The sequence below is a fragment of the Dendrobates tinctorius genome, unplaced genomic scaffold, assembly GCF_039654945.1.
Source record: "Dendrobates tinctorius isolate UK_male_01 unplaced genomic scaffold, ASM3965494v1 ptg000236l, whole genome shotgun sequence".
In the NCBI taxonomy this organism is placed as follows: Eukaryota; Metazoa; Chordata; class Amphibia; order Anura; family Dendrobatidae; genus Dendrobates; species Dendrobates tinctorius.
This window is the reverse complement of record NW_027361903.1, coordinates 677339-699995: the sequence shown is the minus strand read 5'-3', so window position 1 is coordinate 699995 and position 22657 is coordinate 677339. Positions and strand designations below refer to the sequence as shown.

At 42.7% G+C, this 22657-nt stretch overlaps 1 protein-coding gene across 1 annotated transcript in view; it reads right to left on the bottom strand.

The window, feature by feature from the left end:
* The window catches only part of HSPA12A (heat shock protein family A (Hsp70) member 12A), a 99082-nt gene that overhangs the window by 24877 nt on the left and 51548 nt on the right, over positions 1–22657 (bottom strand). Inside the window, exons 4-6 of the mRNA XM_073556571.1 lie at positions 22022–22208; positions 1723–1827; positions 1498–1614 (exon numbers count right to left, since the gene is read on the bottom strand). Of these exons, the coding sequence (XP_073412672.1) occupies positions 1498–1614; positions 1723–1827; positions 22022–22208 (409 nt within the window). The remainder of the gene's footprint in view (positions 1–1497; positions 1615–1722; positions 1828–22021; positions 22209–22657) is intronic.

Genomic DNA, 22657 nt, shown 5'->3' with positions numbered 1-22657 from the left:
CGTGGCACAAGACGGCAGAGGCGACCCGTGGCACAAGACGGCAGAGGCGACCCGTGGCACAAGACGGCAGAGGCGACCCGTGGCACAAGACGGCAGAGGCGACCCGTGGCACAAGACGGCAGAGGCGACCCGTGGCACAAGACGGCAGGGGCGACCCGTGGGATAACACGGCAGAGGCGACCCGTGGGATAACACGGCAGAGGCGACCCGTGGCACAAGACGGCAGAGGCGACCCGTGGCATAAGACGGCAGAGGTGACCCGTGGCACAAGACGGCAGAGGCGACCCGTGGCACAAGACGGCAGAGGTGACCCGTGGCATAAGACGGCAGAGGTGACCCGTGGCATAAGACGGCAGAGGCGACCCGTGGCATAAGACGGCAGAGGCGACCCGTGGCATAAGACGGCAGAGGCGACCCGTGGCATAAGACGGCAGAGGCGACCCGTGGCATAAGACGGCAGAGGCGACCCGTGGCATAAGACGGCAGAGGCGACCCGTGGGATAAGACGGCAGAGGCGACCCGTGGGATAAGACGGCAGAGGCGACCCGTGGGATAAGACGGCAGAGGTGACCCGTGGCGTAAGACGGCAGAGGAGACCCGTGGCACAAGACGGCAGAGGTGACCCGTGGCGTAAGACAGCAGAGGAGACCCGTGGCACAAGACGGCAGAGGTGACCCGTGGCGTAAGACGGCAGAGGTGACCCGTGGCACAAGACGGCAGAGGAGACCCGTGGTGTAAGACGGCAGAGGTGACCCGTGGCATAAGACGGCAGAGGTGACCCGTGGCATAAGACGGCAGAGGCGACCCGTGGCGTAAGACGGCAGAGGTGACCCGTGGCGTAAGACGGCAGAGGAGACCCGTGGCACAAGACGGCAGAGGAGACCCGTGGTGTAAGACGGCAGAGGTGACCCGTGGCATAAGACGGCAGAGGTGACCCGTGGCACAAGAAGGCAGAGGTGACCCGTGGCGTAAGACGGCAGAGGTGACCCGTGGCGTAAGACGGCAGAGGAGACCCGTGGCACAAGACGGCAGAGGTGACCCGTGGCATAAGACGGCAGAGGTGACCCGTGGCATAAGACGGCAGAGGTGACCCGTGGCATAAGACGGCAGGGGCGACCCGTGGGATAAGACGGCAGAGGAGACCCGTGGCATAAGACGGCAGAGGTGACCTGTGGCATAAGACGGCAGAGGAGACCCGTGGCATAAGACGGCAGAGGAGACCCGTGGCATAAGACGGCAGAGGTGACCCGTGGCACAAGACGGCAGAGGCGACCCGTGGCATAAGACGGCAGAGGTGACCCGTGGCATAAGACGGCAGAGGCGACCCGTGGCATAAGACGGCAGAGGTGACCCGTGGCGTAAGACGGCAGAGGTGACCCGTGGCATAAGACGGCAGAGGTGACCCGTGGCGTAAGACGGCAGAGGTGACCCGTGGCATAAGACGGCAGAGGCGACCTGTTGGGTCACTTTCCTGGAGACACATTTGAGAAGCCTCACCTTGTAGGCCGCCTGCCTCATGAATTGCTTTGCCGGCTGCTTCCAGATGGCGGGGACAGTGATGACCCATCGGACCTCACTGTTTTCCATCTCTTCTCCGGCCTGGTCACTCAGCTCCTGAAATCCAAAGAATATGGAAGATGAATCAGATTTCAGGGTCACGTCATTTTCTCCACACACGTCTGGACCCCTCCGCTCCCCGATCTGTACATGTGGCCTCCTCACCTTCAGAGCTTGTTCCTTGAAGTATCGCAGAGCAAAGGCGAAGATCTCCAGCGCCTTCACTCGCTTTCCATTAGCCGCTACAATATCCGTTTCCATCGTCAGGTCCTGAAAAGATGGAATAGAAATGATGATGTGTGCGACGGGTGTAATGTGTGTGCGACGGGTGTGACGAATGTGTGACATGTGTAATGTGTGTGTGATGTCTCATGTGTGACGGGATGTGTGTGACACCAGATGTCTGTGATGTCTGATGGGACATGAGTGTGTGAGGTGTGCAGCGTTGAGAGCATGTGACATGTGCGAGTGTGTGACATTTGTGGTGTGAGAGCATGTGACATGTGCGAGTGTGTGACATTTGTGGTGTGAGAGCATGTGACATGTAACGTATGTGGTGTGAAATGTGCATGTGACGTGTTGTGTCAGTATCGCACATGTGAGAGCATGTGACATGTGAAGTATGTGACATTTGTGGTGTGCGAGTTTGTGACATGTGCGAGTAAGTGATGTGTGAAATACGAGTATCTTACGTGTGAGCATGTGACATGTGCGAGTACGTGACGTATGACAGGCGAATGTGTGACATGTTGAAGTATTTGACCTGTGCGAGTATGCGACGTGTGTGAAATGTGAGAATATAGAACACGTGACAGGTCGTGTGATGTTTGACTTGACATGTGATGTATGTGATGTGTGACATGACAGTATGTGATATGTGATGTAAACTGTGTTCCAAATTATTATGCACAAAGCGTTTCGGAGTGATAAGGGTAGAATTGTTACTCATTGCTGGTGATGTGTGTCAGGGTCTTTATATCACTGAAAGCAATTGCAGAGACCTGTGCACATTAGTTTGGCCGGTGTGTCCAAATAAAGGCAAGACTACTGAAGAAGGCTGTTCCACATTATTAAGCAGCCGACATTTTTTTGCCAAAATGGGAAAGAAAAAGGATGTGTCGGCTGCTGAGAAGCCACAAATTGTGGAGTATTTAGGTGAAGGCACGACTACAATCAACATTGCCAAGACACTTCATCGTGATCATCGCACAGTCAAGAAGTATGTCGCTGATTCCCAGCACACACGTGTGTGTGCAGATAAGGAAACATTGAGGACTCTTTCCAACAGGCAATTGCGTCAGGTTAAAAAAGCAGCTGCAAAAATGCCTTGTCCTAGCAGCAGACGAGTTTTTGAAGCTGCTGGTGCCTCCAACGTCCCCCGAACAACAAGATGCAGGGTCCTTCAGAGGTTTGCAGCTGTGCGTAAGCCATCCTGTCCACCACCTCTATCCACTGCACACAAGCAGAAACGGCTCCAGTGGCCAAACGATACATGAAGACTGATGAGTGCCGTGCAACACTCGATGGTCCGGATGGATGGAGTGGAGGATGGCTGGTTGATGGACACCCCATGAAAACACGGCTAAGGCGCCAACAAGGAGGAGGTGGAGTAATGTTTTGGGCTGGAATCATGGGGAGAGAGATTGTCGGCCCCTTTAGGATCCCTGAAGGGGTAAAGATGAACTCCATAATCTATGTGGACTTTCTAGAACAGCACTTCCCGCCATGGTTCACGAGGAAGAACCGTGCTTTCCGCAGCAAGATCATTTTCATGCCTGATAATGCAGCGTCTCCTGCTGCAAATAACACATCTGCATCTCTGGCTGCTATGGGCATAAAAGAGGACAAACTTATGGTGTGGCCACCATCTTCCCCGGACCTCAACCCCACTGAGAACCTCTGGAGCATCATCACAAGGAGTGTCTATGATGGCGGGAGGCAGCTCACATCTAAGCCACAGCTCTGGGAGGGGATTCTGTCCACATGCAAAACAACTGAAGCACAAACCATCCAAAAACTGACAAATTCAATGGACGAGAGAGCTCAGAAGCTTCTTTCCAACAAGGGTCCTATGTGCAGATGTAACATCACCGAGAAGAAAGTTTTGACTTGAAAACTGTTTGATTTCATTCTGTAATACGCTGATAATGCTGATAACTCCACAACTCACCATTGTTTTGTTCAAAATAAAAAGGCCGAAAACTCTGCTGCGCATAATAATTTGGAACCTGCATTGTGAGAGTTTCTTATTTTTAGAAATATCCTGTTTTCATAGGCAGATTGTTCAAAAACATTGCAATTATACTAGAATATTAGATGACGGGAAAATAACAATGACTGCAATTCATAGAGGGAATTTACAGAAAATAGGAGGAAATATTTTCTGCATAATAACTTGGAACACAGTGTATTGGACATGAGCAGGCTGATGTGATATGACATGTGATGTGATGTCTGACGTGTGATGTCTGTGACGTGATGTCTGACATACAGTGTGTGACATGTGAAGCATGTAATGTATGTAACATGTAATTTATGTCATGTCTCGTGTGACTTACGTAACATGTAATGTCAGATGTGATGTATGTAACATGTATGTGACATGTAACGCCTGACATGTGATGTCCAACATGTGATTTATGTGACGTATGTGATGTTTGACGTGATGTCTGTAACATGTAATGTATGTGACGTGGGAGGTCTGTGACGTGGGAGGTCTGTGACGTGGGAGGTCTGTGACGTGGGAGGTCTGTGACGTGGGAGGTCTGTGTGATGTCTGATGTGGGAGGTCTGTGACGTGGGAGGTCTGTGTGATGTCTGATGTGGGAGGTCTGTGACGTGTGAGGTCTGTGTGGTGTCTGTGTGATGTCTGTGACGTGGGATGTCTGTGACGTGGGATGTCTGACGTGGGAGGTCTGTGACGTGGGAGGTCTGACGTGGGAGGTCTGTGTGGTGTCTGTGACGTGGGAGGTCTGTGACGTGGGAGGTCTGTGACGTGGGAGGTCTGTGTGAGGTCTGTGACGTGGGAGGTCTGTGTGATGTCTGATGTGGGAGGTCTGTGACGTGTGGTGTCTGTGTGATGTCTGTGACGTGGGATGTCTGACGTGGGAGGTCTGTGACGTGGGAGGTCTGTGACGTGGGAGGTCTGTGACGTGGGAGGTCTGTGACGTGGGAGGTCTGTGTGATGTCTGTGACGTGGGAGGTCTGTGTGATGTCTGTGACGTGGGATGTCTGACGTGGGAGGTCTGTGACGTGGGAGGTCTGTGACGTGGGAGGTCTGTGACGTGGGAGGTCTGTGACGTGGGAGGTCTGTGACGTGGGAGGTCTGTGACGTGGGAGGTCTGTGTGATGTCTGTGACGTGGGAGGTCTGTGACGTGGGAGGTCTGTGTGATGTCTGATGTGGGAGGTCTGTGACGTGTGAGGTCTGTGTGGTGTCTGTGTGATGTCTGTGACGTGGGATGTCTGACGTGGGAGGTCTGTGACGTGGGAGGTCTGTGACGTGGGAGGTCTGTGACGTGGGAGGTCTGTGTGATGTCTGATGTGGGAGGTCTGTGACGTGGGAGGTCTGTGTGATGTCTGATGTGGGAGGTCTGTGACGTGTGAGGTCTGTGTGGTGTCTGTGTGATGTCTGTGACGTGGGATGTCTGACGTGGGAGGTCTGTGACGTGGGAGGTCTGTGACGTGGGAGGTCTGTGACGTGGGAGGTCTGTGACGTGGGAGGTCTGACGTGGGAGGTCTGACGTGGGAGGTCTGTGACGTGGGAGGCCTGTGACGTGGGAGGTCTGTGACGTGGGAGGTCTGACGTGGGAGGTCTGTGACGTGGGAGGTCTGACGTGGTATGTCTGTGACGTGGGAGGTCTGTGACGTGGGAGGTCTGTGTGAGGTCTGTGACGTGGGAGGTCTGTGACGTGGGAGGTCTGACGTGCGATGTCTGTGACGTGCGATGTCTGAGGTGGGAGGTCTGTGACGTGGGAGGTCTGTGTGATGTCTGATGTGGGAGGTCTGTGACGTGTGAGGTCTGTGTGGTGTCTGTGTGATGTATGTGACGTGGGATGTCTGACGTGGGAGGTCTGTGACGTGGGAGGTCTGTGACGTGGGAGGTCTGTGACGTGGGAGGTCTGTGTGGTGTCTGTGACGTGGGAGGTCTGTGACGTGGGAGGTCTGTGACGTGGGAGGTCTGTGACGTGGGAGGTCTGTGTGAGGTCTGTGACGTGGGAGGTCTGTGACGTGGGAGGTCTGACGTGCGATGTCTAACGTGCGATGTCTGAGGTGGGAGGTCTGTGACGTGGGAGGTCTGTGACGTGGGAGGTCTGTGTGATGTCTGTTGTGGGAGGTCTGTGACGTGTGAGGTCTGTGTGGTGTCTGTGTGATGTATGTGACGTGGGATGTCTGACGTGGGAGGTCTGTGACGTGGGAGGTCTGTGACGTGGGAGGTCTGTGACGTGGGAGGTCTGTGACGTGGGAGGTCTGTGTGGTGTCTGTGACGTGGGAGGTCTGTGACGTGGGAGGTCTGTGACGTGGGAGGTCTGTGACGTGGGAGGTCTGACATACAGTGTGTGACATGTGAAGCATGTAATGTATGTAACATGTAATTTATGTCATGTCTGGTGTGACTTATGTAACATGTGATGTCTGATGTGTGATGTATGTAACATGTGATGTCTGATGTGTGATGTATGTGTCATGTGATGTCTGATGTGTGATGTATGTAACATGTGATGTCTCATGTGTGATGTATGTAACATGTGATGTCTGATGTGTGATGTATGTAACATGTGATGTCTGATGTGTGATGTATGTTACATGTGATGTCTGATGTGTGATGTATGTAACATGTGATGTATGTGTCATGTGATGTCTGATGTGTGATGTATGTAACATGTGATGTCTGATGTGTGATGTATGTATCATGTGATGTCTGATGTGTGATGTATGTAACATGTGATGTATGTAACATGTGATGTATGTAACATGTGATGTCTGATGTGTGATGCATGTAACATGTGATGTCTGATGTGTGATGTATGTAACATGTGATGTCTGATGTGTGATGTATGTAACATGTGATGTATGTAACATGTGATGTATGTGTCATGTGATGTCTGATGTGTGATGTATGTAACATGTGATGTATGTGTCATGTGATGTCTGATGTGTGATGTATGTAACATGTGATGTCTGATGTGTGATGTATGTAACATGTGATGTCTGATGTGTGATGTATGTAACATGTGATGTATGTAACATGTGATGTATGTAACATGTGATGTCTGATGTGTGATGTATGTAACATGTGATGTCTGATGTGTGATGTATGTAACATGTGATGTCTGATGTGTGATGTATGTAACATGTGATGTATGTAACATGTGATGTATGTAACATGTGATGTCTGATGTGTGATGCATGTAACATGTGATGTATGTGTCATGTGATGTCTGATGTGTGATGTATGTAACATGTGATGTCTGATGTGTGATGTATGTAACATGTGATGTCTGATGTGTGATGTATGTAACATGTGATGTCTGATGTGTGATGTATGTAACATGTGATGTCTGATGTGTGATGTATGTAACATGTGATGTCTGATGTGTGATGTATGTAACATGTGATGTCTGATGTGTGATGTATGTAACATGTGATGTCTGATGTGTGATGTATGTAACATGTGATGTCTGATGTGTGATGTATGTAACATGTGATGTGTGATGTGTGATGTATGTAACATGTGATGTCTGATGTGTGATGTATGTGTCATGTGATGTCTGATGTGTGATGTATGTAACATGTGATGTCTGATGTGTGATGTATGTAACATGTGATGTCTGATGTGTGATGTATGTAACATGTGATGTCTGATGTGTGATGTATGTAACATGTGATGTCTGATGTGTGATGCATGTAACATGTGATGTATGTGTCATGTGATGTCTGATGTGTGATGTATGTAACATGTGATGTCTGATGTGTGATGTATGTAACATGTGATGTCTGATGTGTGATGTATGTAACATGTGATGTCTGATGTGTGATGTATGTAACATGTGATGTCTGATGTGTGATGTATGTAACATGTGATGTCTGATGTGTGATGTATGTAACATGTGATGTCTGATGTGTGATGTATGTAACATGTGATGTCTGATGTGTGATGTATGTAACATGTGATGTCTGATGTGTGATGTATGTAACATGTGATGTCTGATGTGTGATGTATGTAACATGTGATGTCTGATGTGTGATGTATGTGTCATGTGATGTCTGATGTGTGATGTATGTAACATGTGATGTGTGATGTATGTGACATGTGATGTCTGATGTGTGATGCATGTAACATGTGATGTCTGATGTGTGATGTATGTGTCATGTGATGTCTGATGTGTGATGTATGTAACATGTGATGTATGTAACATGTGATGTCTGATGTGTGATGTATGTAACATGTGATGTCTGATGTGTGATGTATGTAACATGTGATGTCTGATGTGTGATGTATGTGACATGTGATGTCTGATGTGTGATGCATGTAACATGTGATGTCTGATGTGTGATGTATGTGTCATGTGATGTCTGATGTGTGATGTATGTGTCATGTGATGTCTGATGTGTGATGTATGTGTCATGTGATGTCTGATGTGTGATGTATGTAACATGTGATGTCTGATGTGTGATGTATGTAACATGTGATGTCTGATGTGTGATGTATGTAACATGTGATGTATGTGTCATGTGATGTCTGATGTGTGATGTATGTAACATGTGATGTCTGATGTGATGTATGTAACATGTGATGTCTGATGTGTGATGTATGTAACATGTGATGTATGTGTCATGTGATGTCTGATGTGTGATGTATGTAACATGTGATGTCTGATGTGTGATGTATGTAACATGTGATGTCTGATGTGTGATGTATGTGTCATGTGATGTCTGATGTGTGATGTATGTAACATGTGATGTCTGATGTGTGATGTATGTAACATGTGATGTATGTAACATGTGATGTCTGATGTGTGATGTATGTAACATGTGATGTATGTAACATGTGATGTCTGATGTGTGATGTATGTAACATGTGATGTATGTAACATGTGATGTCTGATGTGTGATGTATGTAACATGTGATGTCTGATGTGTGATGTATGTAACATGTGATGTCTGATGTGTGATGTATGTGTCATGTGATGTCTGATGTGTGATGTATGTGTCATGTGATGTCTGATGTGTGATGTATGTAACATGTGATGTCTGATGTGTGATGTATGTAACATGTGATGTCTGATGTGTGATGTATGTAACATGTGATGTCTGATGTGTGATGTATGTAACATGTGATGTCTGATGTGTGATGTATGTAACATGTGATGTATGTAACATGTGATGTCTGATGTGTGATGTATGTAACATGTGATGTATGTAACATGTGATATCTGATGTGTGATGTATGTAACATGTGATGTATGTAACATGTGATGTCTGATGTGTGATGTATGTAACATGTGATGTATGTGTCATGTGATGTCTGATGTGTGATGTATGTAACATGTGATGTATGTAACATGTGATGTCTGATGTGTGATGCATGTAACATGTGATGTATGTAACATGTGATATCTGATGTGTGATGTATGTAACATGTGATGTATGTGTCATGTGATATCTGATGTGTGATGTATGTAACATGTGATGTATGTGTCATGTGATATCTGATGTGTGATGTATGTAACATGTGATGTATGTGTCATGTGATGTCTGATGTGTGATGTATGTAACATGTGATGTATGTAACATGTGATATCTGATGTGTGATGTATGTAACATGTGATGTCTGATGTGTGATGTATGTAACATGTGATGTAACATGTGATGTCTGATGTGTGATGTATGTAACATGTGATGTATGTGTCATGTGATGTCTGATGTGTGATGTATGTAACATGTGATGTATGTAACATGTGATGTCTGATGTGTGATGTATGTAACATGTGATGTATGTGTCATGTGATATCTGATGTGTGATGTATGTAACATGTGATGTATGTGTCATGTGATGTCTGATGTGTGATGTATGTAACATGTGATGTATGTAACATGTGATATCTGATGTGTGATGTATGTAACATGTGATGTCTGATGTGTGATGTATGTAACATGTGATGTAACATGTGATGTCTGATGTGTGATGTATGTAACATGTGATGTATGTGTCATGTGATGTCTGATGTGTGATGTATGTAACATGTGATGTATGTAACATGTGATGTCTGATGTGTGATGTATGTAACATGTGATGTATGTGTCATATGATGTCTGATGTGTGATGTATGTAACATGTGATGTATGTAACATGTGATGTCTGATGTGTGATGTATGTAACATGTGATGTATGTGTCATGTGATATCTGATGTGTGATGTATGTAACATGTGATGTATGTAACATGTGATGTCTGATGTGTGATGTATGTAACATGTGATGTCTGATGTGTGATGTATGTAACATGTGATGTATGTGTCATGTGATGTCTGATGTGTGATGTATGTAACATGTGATGTATGTAACATGTGATATCTGATGTGTGATGTATGTAACATGTGATGTATGTAACATGTGATGTCTGATGTGTGATGTATGTAACATGTGATGTATGTGTCATGTGATGTCTGATGTGTGATGTATGTAACATGTGATGTATGTAACATGTGATGTCTGATGTGTGATGTATGTAACATGTGATGTATGTGTCATGTGATGTCTGATGTGTGATGTGTGTAACATGTGATGTCTGATGTGTGATGTATGTGTCATGTGATGTCTGATGTGTGATGTATGTGTCATGTGATGTCTGAAGTGTGATGTATGTAACATGTGATGTCTGATGTGTGATGTATGTAACATGTGATGTCTGATGTGTGATGTATGTGTCATGTGATGTCTGATGTGTGATGTATGTAACATGTGATGTCTGATGTGTGATGTATGTAACATGTGATGTCTGATGTGTGATGTAACATGTGATGTCTGATGTGTGATGTATGTAACATGTGATGTCTGATGTGTGATGTATGTAACATGTGATGTCTGATGTGATGTATGTAACATGTGATGTCTGATGTGATGTATGTAACATGTGATGTCTGATGTGATGTATGTAACATGTGATGTCTGATGTGTGATGTATGTAACATGTGATGTATGTGTCATGTGATGTCTGATGTGTGATGTATGTGTCATGTGATGTCTGATGTGTGATGTATGTAACATGTGATGTCTGATGTGTGATGTATGTAACATGTGATGTCTGATGTGTGATGTATGTAACATGTGATGTCTGATGTGTGATGTATGTAACATGTGATGTCTGATGTGTGATGTATGTAACATGTGATGTATGTAACATGTGATGTCTGATGTGTGATGTATGTAACATGTGATGTATGTAACATGTGATGTCTGATGTGTGATGTATGTAACATGTGATGTCTGATGTGTGATGTATGTAACATGTGATGTCTGATGTGTGATGTATGTAACATGTGATGTATGTGTCATGTGATGTCTGATGTGTGATGTATGTGTCATGTGATGTCTGATGTGTGATGTATGTAACATGTGATGTCTGATGTGTGATGTATGTAACATGTGATGTCTGATGTGTGATGTATGTAACATGTGATGTCTGATGTGTGATGTATGTAACATGTGATATCTGATGTGTGATGTATGTAACATGTGATGTATGTGTCATGTGATGTCTGATGTGTGATGTATGTGTCATGTGATGTCTGATGTGTGATGTATGTAACATGTGATGTCTGATGTGTGATGTATGTAACATGTGATGTCTGATGTGTGATGTATGTAACATGTGATGTCTGATGTCTGATGTGTGATGTATGTAACATGTGATGTCTGATGTGTGATGTATGTAACATGTGATGTCTGATGTGTGATGTATGTAACATGTGATGTCTGATGTGTGATGTATGTAACATGTGATGTCTGATGTGTGATGTATGTAACATGGGATGTATGTAACATGTGATATCTGATGTGTGATGTATGTAACATGTGATGTATGTAACATGTGATGTCTGATGTGTGATGCATGTAACATGTGATGTCTGATGTGTGATGTATGTGTCATGTGATGTCTGATGTGTGATGTATGTGTCATGTGATGTCTGATGTGTGATGTATGTGTCATGTGATGTCTGATGTGTGATGTATGTAACATGTGATGTCTGATGTGTGATGTATGTAACATGTGATGTCTGATGTGTGATGTATGTAACATGTGATGTCTGATGTGTGATGTATGTAACATGTGATGTCTGATGTATGTAACATGTGATGTCTGATGTGTGATGTATGTAACATGTGATGTCTGATGTGTGATGTATGTAACATGTGATGTATGTAACATGTGATATCTGATGTGTGATGTATGTAACATGTGATGTATGTAACATGTGATGTCTGATGTCTGATGTGTGATGTATGTAACATGTGATGTCTGATGTGTGATGTATGTAACATGTGATGTCTGATGTGTGATGTATGTAACATGTGATGTCTGATGTGTGATGTATGTAACATGTGATGTCTGATGTGTGATGTATGTAACATGTGATGTATGTAACATGTGATATCTGATGTGTGATGTATGTAACATGTGATGTATGTAACATGTGATGTCTGATGTGTGATGCATGTAACATGTGATGTCTGATGTGTGATGTATGTGTCATGTGATGTCTGATGTGTGATGTATGTGTCATGTGATGTCTGATGTGTGATGTATGTGTCATGTGATGTCTGATGTGTGATGTATGTAACATGTGATGTCTGATGTGTGATGTATGTAACATGTGATGTCTGATGTGTGATGTATGTAACATGTGATGTCTGATGTGTGATGTATGTAACATGTGATGTCTGATGTATGTAACATGTGATGTCTGATGTGTGATGTATGTAACATGTGATGTCTGATGTGTGATGTATGTAACATGTGATGTATGTAACATGTGATATCTGATGTGTGATGTATGTAACATGTGATGTATGTAACATGTGATGTCTGATGTGTGATGCATGTAACATGTGATGTATGTGTCATGTGATGTCTGATGTGTGATGTATGTGTCATGTGATGTCTGATGTGTGATGTATGTAACATGTGATGTCTGATGTGTGATGTATGTAACATGTGATGTCTGATGTGTGATGTATGTAACATGTGATGTCTGATGTGTGATGTATGTAACATGTGATGTATGTAACATGTGATATCTGATGTGTGATGTATGTAACATGTGATGTATGTAACATGTGATGTCTGATGTGTGATGCATGTAACATGTGATGTATGTGTCATGTGATGTCTGATGTGTGATGTATGTGTCATGTGATGTCTGATGTGTGATGTATGTAACATGTGATGTCTGATGTGTGATGTATGTAACATGTGATGTCTGATGTGTGATGTATGTAACATGTGATGTCTGATGTGTGATGTATGTGACATGTGATGTCTGATGTGTGATGTATGTAACATGTGATGTCTGATGTGTGATGTATGTAACATGTGATGTCTGATGTGTGATGTATGTAACATGTGATGTCTGATGTGTGATGTATGTAACATGTGATGTGTGATGTATGTAACATGTGATGTCTGATGTGTGATGTATGTAACATGTGATGTATGTGTCATGTGATGTCTGATGTGTGATGTATGTAACATGTGATGTCTGATGTGTGATGTATGTGTCATGTGATGTCTGATGTGTGATGTATGTGTCATGTGATGTCTGATGTGTGATGTATGTAACATGTGATGTCTGATGTGTGATGTATGTAACATGTGATGTCTGATGTGTGATGTATGTAACATGTGATGTATGTAACATGTGATGTCTGATGTGTGATGTATGTAACATGTGATGTCTGATGTGTGATGTATGTAACATGTGATGTATGTGACATGTGATGTCTGATGTGTGATGTATGTGTCATGTGATGTCTGATGTGTGATGTATGTAACATGTGATGTCTGATGTGTGATGTATGTAACATGTGATGTCTGATGTGTGATGTATCTAACATGTGATGTATGTAACATGTGATGTCTGATGTGTGATGTATGTAACATGTGATGTCTGATGTGTGATGTATGTAACATGTGATGTATGTGACATGTGATGTCTGATGTGTGATGTATGTAACATGTGATGTCTGATGTGTGATGTATGTAACATGTGATGTATGTGACATGTGATGTCTGATGTGTGATGTATGTAACATGTGATGTCTGATGTGTGATGTATGTAACATGTGATGTCTGATGTGTGATGTATGTAACATGTGATGTATGTAACATGTGATGTCTGATGTGTGATGTATGTAACATGTGATGTATGTAACATGTGATGTCTGATGTGTGATGTATGTAACATGTGATGTATGTGTCATGTGATGTCTGATGTGTGATGTATGTAACATGTGATGTATGTAACAAGTGATGTCTGATGTGTGATGTATGTAACATGTGATGTCTGATGTGTGATGTATGTAACATGTGATGTCTGATGTGTGATGTATGTAACATGTGATGTCTGATGTGTGATGTATGTGACATGTGATGTCTGATGTGTGATGTATGTGTCATGTGATGTCTGATGTGTGATGTATGTAACATGTGATGTCTGATGTATGTTACATGTGATGTATGTGTCATGTGATGTCTGATGTGTGATGTATGTCATGTGATGTCTGATGTGTGATGTATGTGTCATGTGATGTCTGATGTGTGATGTATGTAACATGTGATGTCTGATGTGTGATGTATGTAACATGTGATGTCTGATGTGTGATGTATGTAACATGTGATGTCTGATGTGTGATGTATGTAACATGTGATGTATGTAACATGTGATGTCTGATGTGTGATGTAACATGTGATGTATGTGACATGTGATGTCTGATGTGTGATGTATGTAACATGTGATGTATGTGACATGTGATGTCTGATGTGTGATGTATGTAACATGTGATGTATGTAACATGTGATGTCTGATGTGTGATGTATGTAACATGTGATGTCTGATGTGTGATGTATGTAACATGTGATGTATGTAACATGTGATGTCTGATGTGTGATGTATGTAACATGTGATGTCTGATGTGTGATGCATGTAACATGTGATGTATGTAACATGTGATGTCTGATGTGTGATGTATGTAACATGTGATGTCTGATGTGTGATGTATGTAACATGTGATGTCTGATGTGTGATGTATGTAACATGTGATGTCTGATGTGTGATGTATGTAACATGTGATGTCTGATGTGTGATGTATGTAACATGTGATGTCTGATGTGTGATGCATGTAACATGTGATGTATGTAACATGTGATGTCTGATGTGTGATGCATGTAACATGTGATGTATGTGTCATGTGATGTCTGATGTGTGATGTATGTAACATGTGATGTCTGATGTGTGATGTATGTAACATGTGATGTCTGATGTGTGATGTATGTAACATGTGATGTCTGATGTGTGATGTATGTAACATGTGATGTCTGATGTGTGATGTATGTAACATGTGATGTATGTGACATGTGATGTCTGATGTGTGATGTATGTGTCATGTGATGTCTGATGTGTGATGTATGTAACATGTGATGTCTGATGTGTGATGTATGTAACATGTGATGTCTGATGTGTGATGTATGTAACATGTGATGTCTGATGTGTGATGTATGTAACATGTGATGTATGTAACATGTGATGTCTGATGTGTGATGTATGTAACATGTGATGTATGTGACATGTGATGTCTGATGTGTGATGTATGTAACATGTGATGTATGTGACATGTGATGTCTGATGTGTGATGTATGTAACATGTGATGTATGTAACATGTGATGTCTGATGTGTGATGTATGTAACATGTGATGTCTGATGTGTGATGTATGTAACATGTGATGTATGTAACATGTGATGTCTGATGTGTGATGTATGTAACATGTGATGTCTGATGTGTGATGCATGTAACATGTGATGTATGTAACATGTGATGTCTGATGTGTGATGTATGTAACATGTGATGTCTGATGTGTGATGTATGTAACATGTGATGTCTGATGTGTGATGTATGTAACATGTGATGTCTGATGTGTGATGTATGTAACATGTGATGTCTGATGTGTGATGTATGTAACATGTGATGTATGTAACATGTGATGTCTGATGTGTGATGCATGTAACATGTGATGTATGTGTCATGTGATGTCTGATGTGTGATGTATGTAACATGTGATGTCTGATGTGTGATGTATGTAACATGTGATGTCTGATGTGTGATGTATGTAACATGTGATGTATGTGTCATGTGATGTCTGATGTGTGATGTATGTAACATGTGATGTCTGATGTGTGATGTATGTAACATGTGATGTATGTGTCATGTGATGTCTGATGTGTGATGTATGTAACATGTGATGTCTGATGTGTGATGTATGTAACATGTGATGTCTGATGTGTGATGTATGTAACATGTGATGTATGTGTCATGTGATGTCTGATGTGTGATGTAACATGTGATATCTGATGTGTGATGTATGTAACATGTGATGTCTGATGTGTGATGTATGTAACATGTGATGTCTGATGTGTGATGTATGTAACATGTGATGTCTGATGTGTGATGTATGTAACATGTGATGTCTGATGTGTGATGTATGTAACATGTGATGTCTGATGTGTGATGTATGTAACATGTGATGTCTGATGTGTGATGTATGTAACATGTGATGTCTGATGTGTGATGTATGTAACATGTGATGTCTGATGTGTGATGTATGTAACATGTGATGTCTGATGTGTGATGTATGTAACATGTGATGTCTGATGTGTGATGTATGTGTCATGTGATGTCTGATGTGTGATGTATGTAACATGTGATGTCTGATGTGTGATGTATGTAACATGTGATGTCTGATGTGTGATGTATGTAACATGTGATGTCTGATGTGTGATGTATGTAACATGTGATGTCTGATGTGTGATGTATGTAACATGTGATGTCTGATGTGTGATGTATGTGTCATGTGATGTCTGATGTGTGATGTATGTGTCATGTGATGTCTGATGTGTGATGTATGTAACATGTGATGTCTGATGTGTGATGTATGTAACATGTGATGTCTGATGTGTGATGTATGTGTCATGTGATGTCTGATGTATGATGTATGTGTCATGTGATGTCTGATGTGTGATGTATGTGTCATGTGATGTCTGATGTGTGATGTATGTAACATGTGATGTCTGATGTGTGATGTATGTAACATGTGATGTCTGATGTGTGATGTATGTAACATGTGATGTCTGATGTGTGATGTATGTAACATGTGATGTCTGATGTGTGATGTATGTAACATGTGATGTCTGATGTGTGATGTATGTAACATGTGATGTATGTGTCATGTGATGTCTGATGTGTGATGTATGTGTCATGTGATGTCTGATGTGTGATGTATGTGTCATGTGATGTCTGATGTGTGATGTATGTAACATGTGATGTCTGATGTGTGATGTATGTAACATGTGATGTCTGATGTGTGATGTATGTGTCATGTGATGTCTGATGTGTGATGTATGTAACATGTGATGTCTGATGTGTGATGTATGTAACATGTGATGTCTGATGTGTGATGTATGTAACATGTGATGTCTGATGTGTGATGTATGTAACATGTGATGTCTGATGTGTGATGTATGTAACATGTGATGTATGTAACATGTGATATCTGATGTGTGATGTATGTAACATGTGATGTATGTAACATGTGATGTCTGATGTGTGATGCATGTAACATGTGATGTATGTGTCATGTGATGTCTGATGTGTGATGTATGTAACATGTGATGTATGTAACATGTGATGTCTGATGTGTGATGTATGTAACATGTGATGTATGTGTCATGTGATGTCTGATGTGTGATGTATGTAACATGTGATGTCTGATGTGTGATGTATGTAACATGTGATGTATGTAACATGTGATGTCTGATGTGTGATGCATGTAACATGTGATGTCTGATGTGTGATGTATGTAACATGTGATGTCTGATGTGTGATGTATGTAACATGTGATGTCTGATGTGTGATGTATGTAACATGTGATGTATGTGTCATGTGATGTCTGATGTGTGAAGTATGTAACATGTGATGTCTGATGTGTGATGTATGTAACATGTGATGTCTGATGTGTGATGTATGTAACATGTGATGTCTGATGTGTGATGTATGTGACATGTGATGTCTGATGTGTGATGTATGTGTCATGTGATGTCTGATGTGTGATGTATGTAACATGTGATGTCTGATGTATGTTACATGTGATGTATGTGTCATGTGATGTCTGATGTGTGATGTATGTCATGTGATGTCTGATGTGTGATGTATGTGTCATGTGATGTCTGATGTGTGATGTATGTAACATGTGATGTCTGATGTGTGATGTATGTAACATGTGATGTCTGATGTGTGATGTATGTAACATGTGATGTCTGATGTGTGATGTATGTAACATGTGATGTATGTAACATGTGATGTCTGATGTGTGATGTATGTAACATGTGATGTATGTGACATGTGATGTCTGATGTGTGATGTATGTAACATGTGATGTATGTGACATGTGATGTCTGATGTGTGATGTATGTAACATGTGATGTATGTAACATGTGATGTCTGATGTGTGATGTATGTAACATGTGATGTATGTGACATGTGATGTCTGATGTGTGATGTATGTAACATGTGATGTATGTGTCATGTGATGTCTGATGTGTGATGTATGTAACATGTGATGTCTGATGTGTGATGTATGTAACATGTGATGTATGTAACATGTGATGTCTGATGTGTGATGTATGTAACATGTGATGTCTGATGTGTGATGCATGTAACATGTGATGTATGTAACATGTGATGTCTGATGTGTGATGTATGTAACATGTGATGTCTGATGTGTGATGTATGTAACATGTGATGTCTGATGTGTGATGTATGTAACATGTGATGTCTGATGTGTGATGTATGTAACATGTGATGTCTGATGTGTGATGTATGTAACATGTGATGTCTGATGTGTGATGTATGTAACATGTGATGTATGTAACATGTGATGTCTGATGTGTGATGCATGTAACATGTGATGTATGTGTCATGTGATGTCTGATGTGTGATGTATGTAACATGTGATGTCTGATGTGTGATGTATGTAACATGTGATGTCTGATGTGTGATGTATGTAACATGTGATGTCTGATGTGTGATGTATGTAACATGTGATGTCTGATGTGTGATGTATGTAACATGTGATGTATGTGACATGTGATGTCTGATGTGTGATGTATGTGTCATGTGATGTCTGATGTGTGATGTATGTAACATGTGATGTCTGATGTGTGATGTATGTAACATGTGATGTCTGATGTGTGATGTATGTAACATGTGATGTCTGATGTGTGATGTATGTAACATGTGATGTATGTAACATGTGATGTCTGATGTGTGATGTATGTAACATGTGATGTATGTGACATGTGATGTCTGATGTGTGATGTATGTAACATGTGATGTATGTAACATGTGATGTCTGATGTGTGATGTATGTAACATGTGATGTCTGATGTGTGATGTATGTAACATGTGATGTATGTAACATGTGATGTCTGATGTGTGATGTATGTAACATGTGATGTCTGATGTGTGATGCATGTAACATGTGATGTATGTAACATGTGATGTCTGATGTGTGATGTATGTAACATGTGATGTCTGATGTGTGATGTATGTAACATGTGATGTCTGATGTGTGATGTATGTAACATGTGATGTCTGATGTGTGATGTATGTAACATGTGATGTCTGATGTGTGATGTATGTAACATGTGATGTATGTAACATGTGATGTCTGATGTGTGATGCATGTAACATGTGATGTATGTGTCATGTGATGTCTGATGTGTGATGTATGTAACATGTGATGTCTGATGTGTGATGTATGTAACATGTGATGTCTGATGTGTGATGTATGTAACATGTGATGTATGTGTCATGTGATGTCTGATGTGTGATGTATGTAACATGTGATGTCTGATGTGTGATGTATGTAACATGTGATGTATGTGTCATGTGATGTCTGATGTGTGATGTATGTAACATGTGATGTCTGATGTGTGATGTATGTAACATGTGATGTCTGATGTGTGATGTATGTAACATGTGATGTATGTGTCATGTGATGTCTGATGTGTGATGTAACATGTGATATCTGATGTGTGATGTATGTAACATGTGATGTCTGATGTGTGATGTATGTAACATGTGATGTCTGATGTGTGATGTATGTAACATGTGATGTCTGATGTGTGATGTATGTAACATGTGATGTCTGATGTGTGATGTATGTAACATGTGATGTCTGATGTGTGATGTATGTAACATGTGATGTCTGATGTGTGATGTATGTAACATGTGATGTCTGATGTGTGATGTATGTAACATGTGATGTCTGATGTGTGATGTATGTAACATGTGATGTCTGATGTGTGATGTAACATGTGATATCTGATGTGTGATGTATGTAACATGTGATGTATGTAACATGTGATGTCTGATGTGTGATGTATGTGTCATGTGATGTCTGATGTGTGATGTATGTAACATGTGATGTCTGATGTGTGATGTATGTAACATGTGATGTCTGATGTGTGATGTATGTGTCATGTGATGTCTGATGTGTGATGTATGTGTCATGTGATGTCTGATGTGTGATGTATGTAACATGTGATGTCTGATGTGTGATGTATGTAACATGTGATGTCTGATGTGTGATGTATGTGTCATGTGATGTCTGATGTGTGATGTATGTGTCATGTGATGTCTGATGTGTGATGTATGTGTCATGTGATGTCTGATGTGTGATGTATGTAACATGTGATGTCTGATGTGTGATGTATGTAACATGTGATGTCTGATGTGTGATGTATGTAACATGTGATGTATGTAACATGTGATGTCTGATGTGTGATGTATGTAACATGTGATGTCTGATGTGTGATGTATGTGTCATGTGATGTCTGATGTGTGATGTATGTGTCATGTGATGTCTGATGTGTGATGTATGTGTCATGTGATGTCTGATGTGTGATGTATGTGTCATGTGATGTCTGATGTGTGATGTATGTAACATGTGATGTCTGATGTGTGATGTATGTAACATGTGATGTCTGATGTGTGATGTATGTAACATGTGATGTATGTAACATGTGATGTCTGATGTGTGATGTATGTAACATGTGATGTCTGATGTGTGATGTATGTGTCATGTGATGTCTGATGTGTGATGTATGTGTCATGTGATGTCTGATGTGTGATGTATGTGTCATGTGATGTCTGATGTGTGATGTATGTAACATGTGATGTCTGATGTGTGATGTATGTAACATGTGATGTCTGATGTGTGATGTATGTGTCATGTGATGTCTGATGTGTGATGTATGTAACATGTGATGTCTGATGTGTGATGTATGCAACATGTGATGTCTGATGTGTGATGTATGTAACATGTGATGTCTGATGTGTGATGTATGTAACATGTGATGTCTGATGTGTGATGTATGTAACATGTGATGTCTGATGTGTGATGTATGTAACATGTGATGTATGTGTCATGTGATGTCTGATGTGTGATGTATGTAACATGTGATGTCTGATGTGTGATGTATGTAACATGTGATGTATGTGTCATGTGATGTCTGACATGCGATTTGTGACGTGTGGTCTATGACGTGTGATGTCTGTGACGTGTTGTGTCTGACGTGGGAGGTCCGTGACGTGGGAGGTCTGTGTAGTGTCTGTGTGATGTGTGAGGTCCGTGACATGGGAGGTCTGTGATGTGTAATGTATGGGATGTCTGTGACGTGGGAGGTCTGTGACGTGGGAGGTCTGTGATGTGTAATGATGGGATGTCTGTGACGTGGGAGGTCTGTGGGATGTCTCTGACGTGGGACGTCTCTGACGTGGGAGGTCTGTGTGGTGTCTGTGTGATGTCTCTGATGTGGGAGGTCTCTGACGTGGGAGGTCTCTGACGTGGGAGGTCTCTGACGTGGGAGGTCTCTGACGTGGGAGGGCTGAGACGTGGGAGGGCTGAGACGTGGGAGGGCTGAGACGTGGGAGGGCTGAGACGTGGGAGGTCTGAGACGTGGGAGGTCTGAGACGTGGGAGGTCTCTGACGTGGGAGGTCTCTGACGTGGGAGGTCTCTGACGTGGGAGGTCTGAGACGTGGGAGGTCTGTGACGTGCAGTGATTGCGGTCTTGTGTGGAATCCGCCGTGGGTCTTGTAGATTCCGCCCGCACACATTGATCACTGCTCACCGTGCTGCTGTGCAGCTTCATCTTGAATTTCTCGAAGTACAGCCATTGCTTGGACTCGCTGGGGTCCAGGTCGTGGTAAAAATCCCGGGCGGCAAATCCAAAACTGTGGAACTTCCTGTCTGGTGTAAGGAGCATGGTGGTCGGGGTCTTCTGGTTGGACACTCCGGGGTCTCCACCTTCCCATCTCCTGCAGGAGGATATCTGGTCATCACATGACTGTGGGACTCCCACCTGATCTTCACTCTCTCACCAACATCTCTGCTTGCTGTCAGTGACCGAGAACATTGCTGCTTAAATCCAGAGGCCGAGTCCATAAAGAGTGAGAACTGCGCGGAGGACGCGGTGTGACAATAATAGATGAGATCGGAGAAAGCCGCTTCTCCTGGAGGACGGATTATACACTCCTGAGAAAGAGCCATGTAAGGAGCATGGAAAAAGTCTCACAGTGCAGCTCACCCGCGAGGACCGCAGCTCACCGCGAGGACCGCAGCACACCCGCGAGGACCGCAGCACACCCGCGAGGACCGCGGCTCACCCGCGAGGACCGCGGCTCACCCGCGAGGACCGCGGCTCACCCGCGAGGACCGCAGCACACCCGCGAGGACCGCAGCACACCCCGAGGACCGCAGCACACCC